This window comes from Python bivittatus, unplaced genomic scaffold, assembly GCF_059951505.1.
Source record: "Python bivittatus isolate LINGU-HERP-01145 unplaced genomic scaffold, Pbiv_v1 ctg000070_np1212, whole genome shotgun sequence".
NCBI classification, from domain to species: domain Eukaryota; kingdom Metazoa; phylum Chordata; class Lepidosauria; order Squamata; family Pythonidae; genus Python; species Python bivittatus.
In genome coordinates, this window is record NW_028277034.1 from 22,171,597 (window position 1) to 22,186,691 (window position 15,095).

The 15,095-nt window shown below is 35.8% G+C and overlaps 1 protein-coding gene across 10 annotated transcripts in view; it reads left to right on the forward strand.

Annotated features, from left to right (window-relative positions):
- Positions 1-15,095, forward strand: part of NR3C2 (nuclear receptor subfamily 3 group C member 2) — a 174,555-nt gene that overhangs the window by 138,122 nt on the left and 21,338 nt on the right. For all 10 annotated transcript variants that reach the window (XM_088132768.1, XM_088132774.1, XM_088132775.1 and 7 more), the window contains one exon: positions 11,868-11,998. In XM_088132768.1, the coding sequence (XP_087988894.1) occupies positions 11,868-11,998 (131 nt within the window). The remainder of the gene's footprint in view (positions 1-11,867; positions 11,999-15,095) is intronic.

A 15,095-nucleotide genomic window follows, 5' to 3' on the forward strand; every position in this document is an offset into this window, starting at 1 on the left:
CAAATTCACCCCTTGAAGAAAAGACAGGATATAAATCCAACAAATAAAAATAAGTAATGCATTTAAATATGCAGCTGAAACCATGTTTGAAGGCAGATATGAAAACTTTGAACCTTCTAGATGTTGTGGAAGTATAATTTCCACTATTTGTAACAATTTTCCATGTTGGCTGGGACTAGTAGTTCAGTATCTGGAGTATCCCTTCTTTTTAGGGATTAGGCACAGACTGCTTTGAATTATATAATATGGAATGTAAGAGATTTTGGAGATTATTTCATCCAACACCTTTCCAGAGAATCCACTATTTCAGCATCTTCAGCAAATAGTCAACTAGTTCCAGTGAAGAAAATTTCACCCCTTCCAAGGCAGTCTGTTCCATTGTTAAATAGCTTTTCCCCTTAGGAATATTTTTCCTGATGTCCCGCTGAAATCAGTTGTGCTGTAATTTAAGCTCACTTTTTTTCCTCCTGTTTGGTAGAACAACTCTGAGCAATTCTACTCTGTCTTCTACATGACATTCTTTCAAATGCTTCAGTTATAGCCCAGTAGATACCACATCTTCTCCAGACTAAACATGCCCAACATACCCAAACACTCATGTTTTTCCTTCAAGGTCCCTTAGCATCTTGGTTATGTCCTCTGGACATATTCCAGCTCATCAATGTCTTTTTTAAAATGAGATGCCCAGAACTCAATGCAATATAGGTGTGATCTGACCAGTGGACATATCTTGATTTTAACACCATATTTCTGTGGATGCAACCTAGAAATGCATTTGCTTTTTTAGCATTTGCATCACACTGTTGGCTCCTGTTGAACAAAAAATCACTCAGATCCTTTTTTGCATGTTGGTTCCCCGTCATACATTCATGCTTCTGCTTTTCTCTACCCAAATGTTAGACATCACATTTGTCCTTACCAAATTCAACAGTGGACTGATTTCTGCCTGTTGTTCCCACCTTTCAAGGTTTTTCCTGTAACTTGATACTGCCTTCTAAGGTGTTTTCCATTTCCCCTATCTTTGTGTGATCTGTCAATATGGTAATAATATTTCCAAACCTTCATCCAGGTCATTGATAAATATGTTGAACATCATAAGATCTAGAACAGAACCTAGCAGTTCACCTCTTGACACTTCCCTCCAGCTTGTCATGAAATCTTTGACCTACACTTACATGTTTGTTCAAACAATTTTGAATCCATCTAAGGCAACCCACATGAGGCTGTCTTTCTAGTAGAAACCCCAGACTTTATCAAATGCTTGCTGAACTATCTATCTATCTATCTATCTATCTATCTATCTATCTATCTGTCAATCAATCAATCAATCAATCAATCAGTCAATCAAATAAATTTATATGGCTGCCCATCTCATGAAAAAGTGACTCTGGATGACATACAATAAAACTATAAAACATATAAAAAACCATTATTATTCAGAAAAAATTAAAAAATACTTTGTCCACTCCATTTCCCAGTCAATTAAACTGGTCACTCTATTTAAAAGAGAGAGAGAGAGATCAGGTTGGATGGCATGATTTATTCCTGGCTCTTACCAGGAAATGCATTCTTTTCTAAATGCTCACCAACCAATTTCTTAATAATTTGTTTCTGAATTTTGCCGAGTACCAATGTTAAGCTGACCTGGCTTATATTTTTTCCCCTCTTTTGAAGAGTAGAACAACATTTGCCCATCTCCAGTCGTCTGCCATGATTTATTAAAGATCACTGAAAGGGATTCTAAGATGACATCTGCAACTTTTGGATGTAATTGGTTTTGTTTTGGAGATATGAACTCATCCATAGTAGCTAGTGTTTCCTAACCATATCTTTATTTACACTTGTTTCCCACTCCCTTTATTTGTCAGTAGTTCTGATTTGAATGCGGTTTGCTTTTTGGGAGAAGACTAAAGCAAATTAGGAGCTGAAGGCCTCTGCTCTCTCCCTATCAGTTCTACTCCTACTCCTTCATTCCTTTTTCTTTCTTTTACTATTGTCATAGCTGAAAAAGCCACTTTTGTTGCTTTTAGCTTCCCTTGGAAGCCTAAGTTCCTTCGCTGGTTTAGCCTTTCTAACTTGCTTTCTGTGGATATTGTTTATTTGCTGGTGGCCATCCTTAATGATTACATTCATCTTTTGCTTCCTATAAATGTCCCTTTTAACTCTGCCATTCTTTTTGGAAGGCTATGAAATTAGACTTCCAGTATTTTAATCTTCAGAAGTTTCCAACCTTCCTGGACTTCCTTTGATCTAAGGATTTGGGCCACAGGGTCCCTCTTACTAATTCTCTAAACTTACTGAAACTGACTCCTTAAAAATCTGGTGTGCATGTACAACTACGCTCCTATTTCTTTTTTGAGAATATGGTGAACCTGAAGATAATGTGGCCAATTCCTCCTAAGGTTTGCACTGCTTTCATTCTTTAATTGACTGTCCTGTCTTGATTAGGTGCGTATCTAGTTGACCAGATCTCCCCTGTCATTTTTTCTACTGAAAAATAAAATAACAAGATTGCTGACAAATTTTTGAGGTTTGACTGAGTTGATTTTTTTGCCCCATAGCAATATGTTTGTTATTTTTCCTTCTTTGTATTTTTACCCAAATGCTCTCAACTGGATTTTCATGTTTCCTTTGTTCCTCTTTCTTTTCTCTGTTGGGTTGTGTATTACTTTAGCCCTGATGAAGCAGTACATTCCAATGTAGAATTCAACATTTTCCCAATTATTCAGTATCCAGCTGGAAATGTTACTAAAGAGCTGATCTCCATGACTGCAGGCCAGTTATCTGCAATAGAGAGCAATTGTGTATATGAAGACTTCAATGTGAGCTAGAAATAGGATAATGCAGTTTTAGCTCATGTGGAAGTGTTCATATATAGAGAAGAAGACTCATTGCTGTTGAAAATCATATGACATCACACTGACACACAGTGTGATTTACAGAGGAGAGGGACTACAGTGCCATCCTGTGGCCCTGTACTGAGGTCTGTATAAGAATATATGACCTGAACAGAACTATTGTATTGAGTCAAACAAACAAATATTCTCAGACTTAACTTGAAGAATGTTGCTTTTATTAGCATTCTTAGAGAGAATCTAAAGGTTTATGTGTTTCATTATCACCCAGAGATAGTTGCAAATACAGTGCAAACAGAATAAGGAGGCTTAACAGAAGTTTTCTAGCATTTCACACTGTCAAACTATATTTGTACTGCTTGGGCCCCCAATATGTTACTGATTTCAACAAGTTACCTATCAACTTGCTCCACTGTGTCTGCTAAGATTCTTTTAATTTGGAAAAAAATTATTTGGAAACTAGCATACTGCAAAGCAAAGCATTAGTCTCCAACAAAATTGGTATCTTTCATAATGCCCCTGGGCATGCCCACATAATGCCCACATAGATCCCAAAAGTATTACTGGAAAATGAAATGTTTGGGGGCTCTAGCCCAGTGTTTTGCTCATCTTTTGGTATGTGAGTTTTGTGTAATTACCCATACCCAAGAAAGCCACTATTTTATGAGTTGCCATCAAAATTACACATTTGTGTACTGCCCCTCTCCCAAAATTGGTTACTGCCATCCTAGTGTGTTGCTGCAGACATGATTAAGGAAAAGCATACACAATATGTCAGCTGATTCTGTATTAAGCTTTTGTTATAAAATGGAAATGCCTTTCCGTACTAATATATTTTTGTCCCTGGTTTTAAGGTAGGACTCTTTCAGAAAGTAGCGACTTTTGTAAAATATCTTTTTTCATTATTAAATGTTTATTATTGCTGTGGTATAAATATGTATAAGAAAGCCAGTTAGATGGCTAGATATAGCATGGTGGGAGTTAATTATTTTTCAGGTTGCTTCAAGCACCTTTTGAGTAACACAGAACTTTATATAGCTGTTAATTCTGAGAATCATTCAAATGTTAATTAAAATCTACCATATTTGATGTAGGTTGTGGTTAGAATTTTTATACTATTCCAATGATTTTTAAAAGTTTTCTGGTTAAATAACTATGCAGCATATTTTTTTTAAAATTGTATTTTGGGCACTCATTAATAGATCTTGCTGAATACAAGAGCAATGAGTTTATAGTTGCATGCTACACTGAAGGCTGTGGCTATCTTTATGTGACCTCTTAGTTATTTTGGCTTGTAATTTTCCCTGGAATCCTAATGTTTTACCAACTGTTAAAGATGAAAAGAGAAAGCTGCATTTCATGTTCATTCAGTTTCCTTGAATTGTACAGTTTATAAGAGAACAAGTACATGTGGTTATTAGTATAACATTTACCCGAAGATTTTTTTTTAGTAGCCCACCTTTCACATTATGGGCAGCACAAACAATTGTAAATAAAGTCCAATAGCTACTGTTTAAATTAATAAACTGCCCTCTGGGATGGGGAATGTCCAGTTGAGCAAACTTGAGTGGTGCATGTTACCTGTCTTCTCCCATCTCTTTAGAGAATCCTTACCACAAGATGGTTGGTAATAACGACCCAGTGCAAGGGGGCCAAATGAGTCTAGCTGAGTAGCTTTGGGGTTGGTTGTTGCTGGCTTTTCTTTCTCTCTCTTTAAAGATCCTTCCACTGTCTTCATAGAACATCTGGCTACATTGCTTTAGTACTCCCACACAGGCTCAGTGTATTAATTTCATTGCATTTTTTAAAAAAATATAATTTTAACAAAGTATTTATACCTCTTTTGGCCCAATAAAATGTCTTATGTTAATTTCAGTAACTGACCAGATAATTGTTACTTCAGATTTGACAGATACACTCTAGCCTTATCCAAGCATTAAGGGGTTAGACCAGCATTTCTCAACCTTGGAACTTTAAGATGTATAGACTTCAAATCCCAGAATTCTCATCAAAGGTCATGCTGGCTATGGAATTCCCCAAGCTGGCTGGGGAACTCTGGGAGTTGAAGTCCACACATCTTAAAGTCACCAAGGCTGAGAAACACTGGGTTAGAGTATTCCCCAAATCCTAGTTCCTGCATTCATATCTATAACTGTATGTGCATTAGCTTTCATCCATGCTAGATTCCTGCACTTTCAGGCTCTGGCTTGTATGGAACCAGTGTATGTGTAGAAGGCTTCCCCTCAGTAGATGTCCTTGTGGAATGCCTGGGCATTTTGTGGAGACTAACCTAGTTTGAATGGGGCTTGTGGAGAGGATTCATGTAGTGAATATTTAGAATACTTCAATGCATGGACATGCCGTTGATGTGGTATAGTTGACTTATTTTTCTGTCTCTCTATCTGACAAATCGATAAGAGTAACAGTTACTTAAATCCACGTACAAGGATGTATGCACACAATGTCCCAAAACAAAATGTTGCCTCAACTATGATGCCCTGGAGAATGATCAATTTTGTCCATTCATGGATACAATAATATAACACCAATTTTCACAATCAGCAATCCAGCTACTGTGGTTAATGGAAATTGCTTCTATATCTCAAGGAAATGTATTAGCAAGTGGTTCACAATGACGTAGTCTTCATAATTAGGGACATGTATGCAAGTGTAAATAATTAAGAAAATGTTGCATTTTATATCTGAAAAATTATCAGTTTCATTAGAAAAAAAATGTCTGCAAATTATTATATAATATAGATATATCATTTTCTGTAATTTATATCAGTTGTGTAAGTTGGTAGATTGTGTTAAAATGTAAGTGCCTATCTATTCCCATTTGAAATCCTGCAGTGGCCATGTAAAAGCATACAAACTAAAGATCTTACAGCTCTGCTGTGAGATTCATACACAGATTCCTACTCACTGTTCTGTCATTCCACTAATACAAAGCTAATATAGTGGGCAGGTATGGAAAAGATGATAACCAGTGTCCATTCTGTCAACACTGATGAACTCCTGGACCAGAAATAAGGGAAAGCAGGTCCTAGATTTAGTTTAGAGGTCCCCTTCATCTTTCCAACAGAGGTCCACTTCTGCAGAGCTAGTGTGCTAGTAATATTGTAGAAATATTACATGTCCACACATATACATTTGTGATGTAAATAGCAACATTCCTGCTACCACTTCATGCTAGGTAAAGGCTATTCTTCTATTTCTCAGGAAAAGGGGAATTAATACTCAAGTCAATTGATAGGCGTAATTGTTCTTTGTCTCATGGCTAGATTGGGTTTTTATAGCATATATGCCGTTGCATTTTGTTTTCAAATATAGCTGTAACTCTACTGCTGTAGTTTATTCTGATGTTTAGTATTCTGGTCCTGTAAAACTCGGTCTAGTACATAATTGTCAGTAACTGAAATAATCAAATGTAAGTGCCATTGAATTCTGCTACTGAAGGAGATTTTTCTGCTATTGTAGAAATCATAATGATCAAAGAGAATGACCAAGAGAACATTTATGGCTGCTGGAGTATCTATATGGAATAACTGAATAGTGCAAGGTTGACTTTTCATTATGTAATGCTGAAATAATGCTTAAAACTACTGTTGAGAGATACTGGAAAGTGGGATTTTTTTAGTGCCATAAAAAAGTAAAAAAACCACTAAGTGGCATATTTTTTAGAATACATATTTTTATAAAAGGGCTGTATTGAACCTGACATGAATGAATATGAAGTGATAGCAAAGAAAGATAGAAATTTAATCTGAAAGAACTATAATTACTATATAGGGACTTTAGACTGAAAATGTGAATATATGTGAACAACTATTATTACTTTTTAAAATACCAATTTTAAGTGTTGGTTTTCAGTAAAATTATAAAAGAAATATTAAGTAGTAGAGTCTTACTTTCTAGTTAAGAACACCAGTATATTCAGTAAAATGCTAGTGTAATACAAACCTCTACAAGTCAGTGTGGTAGGTCTTTGGTTCTAGAGATAAGGTGGGGTGAGGGGCATTTATTTTAATAGGATATACCTTGACCGAAATTACCTATGCAACAGCATATTAGGAGATGAATCAGGATTCACCAGTGGTTCAGTTTGCTGATTACTTAATTGGCATCTCTTTATCCAAGTTTCTGGATTTTTCAATCCATTGCTTACTTGCTGTATACCATCACATCTTACTTATTTTTCATGTATTCATGTATTTATGCAAACACCCAAAAAGTGCTGAACTAACACTCTGTACTATGTGTTGTGGACAAGGAGCTGGGGATAGAAGTTAATTTAAATTTTCGTAGGGCACAGAAGAAGGGCAGTGGGGCAGCATATAGAGTTGAAAAAGAGAATTGTGGGAAGAAAAAGCTGGGAGATAGAGGTGATGCCTAACAGATGAGATGGAGGTAGACAACGTCCTGGTGAAAATGGGTTGTTGGCTTTTGTAAAACTCAGTTTGGGCTGGTAAATCTGAATTAGGTTAGTTCATGAGCAAGTGGGAAAATTACTGAAAATAATTTCTTGGGTGCTACCTGAAGAAGTGGGCTGAAGAAGGAGCAGTGCTAGTTGACCTTTCTACTCAATGCAGAAAGCTCTCAGCAGAACTGAAGAGGGATGGAAGATAAGAAGGTCAAAGGTTTACCTGCAAGAGAAAAGCCAGCAGATTGAGTTGCTGTGGTGATTGCTGGAAAGATGCCAGCTATAATATCTTTAAGCCTTTTCTTAGCTCTAGGTAGAAATAGTTTTAGTATTTGGAAACAGACAAAATTACATTGTTTTATCTGTAGGAGAATACATTCAATATATGAGTTACAGCTCAGTGTATAACAGTATCCTCCTCATTTGAGAATAAGTAATGAGGAAAATTGTGAAAGTTCTGAAGCTTTCTTCTACCAAACTTCAAATTTATGCTGTTCTTTTTGTTTTCATTGTTCCATCCAGTAAGTGATATCAACAAATTCTTCATAAGAGCAATTATATTTATATTGCTTATTCTACTTTAACACACATTTATCCAAGAATTTTATCTGCTACGTTTCCAGAAAAATAGTTATTCATTTGAAGCCTCCAATGCAGAGGCGTAGAAAATGGGTTGTTCCAATAGAAGAGATGCAGCTCAGGGCTGAACTGTGGAGTCCTTGGTGCTCTCTGAGCTTGGTTGTTTGCTTACAGACATTTCATTACCTGACTAGGTAACATCAGTGCTAGTGAGTGTGGGATTTGTTCCTGTTTATATACAGTAGCTTGCCCTGACAGTGTTGGTGGGGTAGGGTTTTCTCTTTGGTAGTTCCTTGATTAGAGTATTATTTTCTGGTTGAGTGTTTGTCTGGTGTTAATCCCTGCTTATTTGGGTGTAGGCTGCTGGAGAGGAAGTGTTCTGGTTTGTTTCCTTCTTAGCTTTTTTATTGTCTCTTTTGAATAATGTGTAAATATGGTTTATTTCTATATGTCTATTGATGGCTGATTTGTTGAGTGCCACGATTCCAGAAATTTCCTGGTGTTTTTGGATTTAGCTTGGTCTAGGATGCTCCCAGTTTCCCAGTTGAAACTATGGTTGAGTCTGTCCATGTGTTGTTAATTTAAGGAGTTTTCATTGTGTCTTCTGACTGCTAGTTGGTGTTCATGGGTATGCTCTGCTAGCCTTCTGCCTCTGTCCTACATGTATGTATGACATGTATGCCCTACAATGTATGCAAAGGGTTGTGTTAATTTGGACAGTTGCAGAAATTGAGGAATTACTTTATTCATTATAATAGCCACATTAATGTGCAGCAAACCTTTCCATGTTAAGTTGCTAACTCCTTGAAAAGTTCAATCTTCACTTATCTGGAAGGAATTATGTATTGCCTGATTTGGGAAGGAATTACTTGCCTGATTTCTTTTCTCTTTACATTTTCACATTGTACTAGGTTGGTGCAGAAATCAATGAATTAGTATAATTAATGTTTGACCGCTAACCCTTTATATTTGTTTTATTTTGTTTTGTTGTTTTTCCTTTACTTTTGCTTATGAAAAAATACATTACTTGTATTTGATCTATGGAATCAAAATACTTGATCTATGGAATCAAAATACTAGCTTTTCTTTTATTCTTCTATTATACGCTCATCTTCCTTTGATATGTGAGCTTTAATTCTAGCTGGAAAGTGAACTTAGTATTAAACTTGATGTGGATGGAGGAGGGGAGATCACATCCTTACTCACTTACGGGGCACTTCAGAGTTCAACACTCTCTCCCTTCCTGTTTAACATCTACATGAAACTGTTAGATGAGGTTATCTGTCAGTTTAGTGTATTAATGATACTAGCGCTATATCTCAACCATGGGCTGCACAGATGAAGCTGTCAGTGGACTAATCCAGTGCCTGGAGGCTGTCCGGTATTGATGGGAAGGAATGGACTTTGGCTCAAACCTGACAAGACTGTTTGCCACCCCCCCCCCCCAATTTAGGGATGTTTTCATCATTGGTCTTGGATGGGGTTGTACTTCCCCATTCAAGACTGGTGCACAACTTGAGGGACCTCCTGGATTCACAGCTGTGGCTAGGAGGGCTTTGCACAGGTTCATCTTGTGTGCCAGTTGTCCTTCTCAACTGGGAGGTCCTTCAGATGGTCACTAACACCCTGGTCACCTTTTGATTGGACTATTGCAATGTCCTCTACATTGGGCTGCCCTTGAATATCATCTGGAAGCTACAGCTATAAAATGCAGCAGCACAAGCAGTAAGAGGCACTTCATGTTAAGCCCATGTGTCACTGCTGTTATGCGAAGTGCACTGGTTGCCTGTGGGCTTCTAGGTGCAATTCAAGGCCTTCATCTATTAATCCCTTCATGACATAGGGTCTGGTTATCTGTGGGATCGCCAATCTCCAATTGTTTCTGCCTGCCTGGTATGTTCTGGCAGAGCAAGTGCACTCCAGGTCCCTTCTATTAAACGTTGGCATCTTCCAGGGCCTAGGAAGCATGCCTTCTCCGTTGCTGCCCCTGCCCTCTAGAAAAGCATTGCTCCAGAGATACAAATGATGCCCACTCTCCTGGGGTTCTGAAAAGCACTTAAGACCTGGCTCTGTTTCCAGGCCTGGGGTTAATGTGTTCATTGATGCACTTCTGGAGCCCAAGTCATATTTGTATGGTTTATTGTTTTGGTTGTCTGGGCTGCCTATTTATGTGTGTTTAGTTGTTTTCTGGATTTTGTAAATCACCTAGATTCTAACAGAGCGGGCAGCTATAGAAAATTTATTAAATTAAAGTTAAGTTAAATTTTTAAAAAAATATTACCACTTTGACTTGCATTCAGTTTCTGCTTCAGGTAGCATTTATTTTCAATTTCTCTAAATAATTTTGGGGAAAGGAGATAGATTTTTTTTTTAAGTAGCTTTTGCTTTCTTACCAATAAAAATGAATTATGAATTTACAATGAGAAATTTTAAGACAATTTGAAAATATTTTAATATGCTGCCTGATTATATGATAAAATATAGTTTGAAATTTGGTTCATCTACTACTTCAGCAACCCTTTTTAAAAAGCTCTAAAATTCCTGAGAAAAGGAAAATATCTTAGCATGACAGTGAAAAAAAATATTTGCATGCCAGACACACCTTTTTCTGAAGGCCATTCCATAATTTGGTTGCTGGAAATGAAAATGGCCCTTCTCTTGTAGCCATCTGCCTGAGTTCATCTGATGGGAGCATCAGGAGAAGAGCTACAGAAGATGTAAGTCTAGACAGATATATATGAGAGAAGATGTTGCTTTAAATAGCCAAGTCTTCATTTACACTTTAAAGTGCAGTATCTTTACTTTAGAAGTGGGCACTGGACCTTGAAATGGACAAAAGTGTTAGCAAAATATATTCATGTTGACTAATCCTAGTTAATAGCTCTGGCTTGAACTACCCAACGTTTCCAAAACTGTGGTTTTATCTCACATACAATATTCTGCAACAATCAAACCAAACTAACTTTATTCTAATGTAGTTGTTATATCAGCTGGGGTTCTTAAATGAATATCTTAATTAAGCTATTTATGCCCCTTGTGATTATGAGTGAAGGAATGTCTTAAACTCCATGCCTGATAGTTCAGGGGAAGTACAACCTTCTTCCCATCAGGAGAGTCAAAAGTTCATCCAGCTTGTCTAGTTTGAGCTTCTATTTATCGAATCCCATCTAGTCATTATATAGTCAGTTGAAGACATCCAATATCTTAGCTGGATTAGTTGAAAAGGGAAGATAAAACTGGGTGTTATCAGTATACTAATCTCAGCCTACATCCACCTAAAACTGTTTATAGTGGTTTCAAGAAAATATTAAGTAGGAATAAAAATCTTGATGAATCCCATACTGTAGTTCTTGGATCTCCCTAAAAATAGGTGTAATCCTCCTAAACCAACCAATGAGAAATCAAATTTGAATAGAACCAGTGTAGAATAATTCCTTTATCTCCAACACAAAGAGATCCAAATGATTCTACTCTCTTTTCTTGATGAAAGTTTTCTCGCAGAGTACCCAAAGCATTTGCTATTCCAAAACTGGGCCTAAATCTGGACTGAAGTGGATTGAAAAGAGCATCTTCATCCAAAATGTTGGTTGAGTCAATCAGGCAACCTGTCAAAGGACAGATATTAGCAACCTTCATGGGAAAAGCTTTTGCATGCTTCACTCTAAAGAGAATCCATTGACACTTATGAGGGGTTAATTTTGACTGGGTCATACTTCAGTCAGTGTTTTATGATGTTAACCAAACTCTGAGTGTAGTCTGTAAACAGTTATTAATGAGATGATAATGTTCCTTGAGGAAAAGGCTATCCCCTTTGTCTAATAACAACATAAATTATTTTATTATCATAATTATAAGAAGAAATGATTAATTTGATGTATATGGTCGCCCATCTCACTATAGCGACTCTAGGCAGCAAACAGTATATCAAAATTCAATACAAAACATTAAATAACAACACATTTAAAAGTTTCAGCATATCTTTATTCTTATCTGTATCTTGCCTTTTACAGAGAAAGGATGCGGCAGTCTGCAATGTTTGAATTATGCCAAGGAATGCACCAGATCAGCCTTCAATTTGTTCGTTTGCAGCTTAGCTTTGAAGAATACACTATTATGAAAGTTTTGTTGCTGTTAAGCACAGGTATGTTTCTTGATAATTCCAGTCACAACTTTTAAATGCTATAATATCATATATTATTGTAATAACTAATTAATCAGAATCCAATAAATTCTACAATGAAAGAAAAGAAATTTGATTTTAAGAGCTAGAAGAGGCTTAAATCCATTTTAAGTAATTGCTCCAGTGTTTTGGATATGACATCTACAGCAGTTTTTGAAAATCAGGATTGATTACTTTAATGTATTGTGTGATAGCTTTGAAGTTAATTCAAAATATACTGTAGTTGCTAGGCTCCTAAAAGGGGCTGGTAATTGACAATAAGCCTTCTAGCTTCAGTGCGAGAATGTACAAGTTCCTATTTTGCAGCCCATAGGAAGATGGCATTGACTCTGTTGCTCATTACAAATCTGTATTTGTTTTTACCTTTAAAACCCTAGAGTGTATTAAAGCTGGGATCCCCAAAATGGCACTTGCCCAGTTTCTCTTCCTGACATGTTTATTTGCATTTCTTTAAGGTTAAGTTGCTTAAAATTTTTAAAAAGGGAATCCTGCATGCTTCAAAGTATACCTCTAGCATTATAGTTGTTTCTAGGAATGTTTGTAAGCTTCATATATGTTATTACTAAAATAACAACAAGAGGGAAGTCACAATCCAGTATTGTGTTTGGAAATTTGTATATGTGCCTGAACTATACACATACACATATAGATATATAAATATGAGAAAAGGATAATTTGCTTTCTGCTAAATGGGCACATTGCAAGTAACCATAACTCCCACATCAGCCATATTTACGAATCTGTAAAATATGCTTCCATGATTCCAGTTATGCCCACCTACATGAACTTGCTGATGTGATAAGTTTATGTTCAAAGATTGTCTTCAGAATGGCCCATCAAGTTGTTAGGAGATGATTGATAACTGGAGGGTTTCTCTTTTTCAGTGTACCCCTACTTATCCATCATGTTCATGGTGTGATTTGGACTATTTACTAATCTAATACACAGAGAAGGTGTTTGGATAAAGTTGCAAGGAATATTACATATACCTTAACATCTTAACCAGTAACATCCTAACCAGTAAATACAATTTTTACAATTCAGTTTTTACCAGGGTTCTGCATGAATAATCTAAATAGTTAAAATTTACTATTTAGAATGTCCTGATATGCTGATTTGAGCAAGAAAAAAGCAGGAGGTGTATATTTGTCCTGTAGAATTCAGTTCATTTGTTTGTATCCCTAGTACTTACTCTAGTACAATTAACCATAAGGGAGAGATTATGAAGCTTTTCCGGTCAACAAAAGAGGCTTGGATACAGCAGATTCAGTGCCACCTCTGTTCCACTTCACTGAACCCCTTAGAATAAATCTTTTAAGTGCTCACTATTGCCAGAAAAAGTGCTGGTCACTCAGTTTTGCTGTCAGTATTTCCACAAATGGGATAGAGGCCTTCATGTATAGCCCAATTCTCCATCCCTTTATATGAGAGAGGTCTATAGCCTTGATTATATATGGTATTATAATATGTATTTCTTATAATTGGGATTCCTTCTTGTAAGGAAATAATTGGTGATTTAAGGTATACAAAGTATCTGTAGGACAGAAACACTTATCATGGATCAAGTGTTCAACTTTGTTGAAAGTCTAGCACAATCCTGGGATCTGTCTCCCATCACTGAAACTATAACCTGAAATAAATTGCTTCCAGAAATAAATTGACATAGGGTAGACAGGAAGTAGGGAAAGGAACGGTGATATAGCCATTCCTTAATTTTAAGTAAAAGTAAAATTTTAAGTAATTTTAAGTACGGTGGGGCAAAAAGGTATTTAGTCAGCCACCAATTGTGCAAGTTCTCCCACTTAAAAAGATGAGTTTAAAAAGAGTTTAAAAAAAATATTTATTATTAATTTTAAAAGAAATAAAGAAAAAACAGTGAACAGGCAAGTGAAAGGAGAAAAGGAAAAAAAGGGAAAATAGTTGATACAAAAATATAACATCAGGAAGTAGATAAAAGAATTACCAAGATTGTACAGTTAGTGTTCAGTATATCTTTAATGAGAAATCAACAATGAAAAACAAAGTGCTTTAGCTTATTTTAACAGTATGAAAAAGATTTGAATCTCTGAGCTGAATCCCCAAATTTCCACTATTTGTGTGTGTGTGTGAGAGAGAGAGAGAGAGAGAGGGAAGGAAAGAAGGAAAGAAAGAAAAGGGATGGAGCGGGGAGGGAAGGGCAGGCAGGCAGGCAGGCTACTAAAAACAATATAAACAAATCTTAATTTCCTAACTGCCCTATTGTATTCTGACTGATGTACAATATTTATAAACATTTAAACTTGTTGTGGTTTCTCATTTCAGTTCTTTAAAGAGTTCTTTTTCCCCTTAAAAACCATAGTCTATATTTGCCTTGTATATATGAAAGCCATTCTTGTTTAATTTCATTGAACTTCAGTTGTAAAATATATGCTGTTAATTTTGCCATTACTACATATTCTCCAAGTTTAAGTTCCCAGTCTGATATCATTGGTAACATATCCCTTTTCCAATGTTGTACTAGGTTTATCTTTGTGTCTGTGAACATGTATCTTAGTAAAGTATGGATTTTTGTTAATATGTTTAAGAATTATGCCTAGTAAGAAGAATAGTGGTTTCATTTCAAATATGATTTCTAACATTATCTGAATAACACTGTGTATTATTTACAGTACTTTTGAGTTATTTTACATGTCTACCACATATGGTAAAATGTTATTTTTGTCTCATGGTATTTGTAGCATTTATTACTAAATGATTTGACTATCTTGGTAATTATTGACAGAGTTATATACCATCTATAAAACATTTTATACCAGTTTTCTCTTAAGGTATAACATGGTCTAAATTTTATATATTTGTCCCATAATTCTTCCCATTGTTGTGTTATGTCTGTTTTTTTAGTTTTGCATCCATTTTATCATGCAATTTTAAATTTGTTCTCTCCCTGTGCCATATCTGAGTTACAGTTTCAATATATGTCTTGTAGGTAGTTTTGATTCTGTATGAGCATTTCAAATTCTGACCTCATTTTTGAGGTCAGTTTTTATTCTTCCAGCAATTTGTAGGTATGTCAACTATA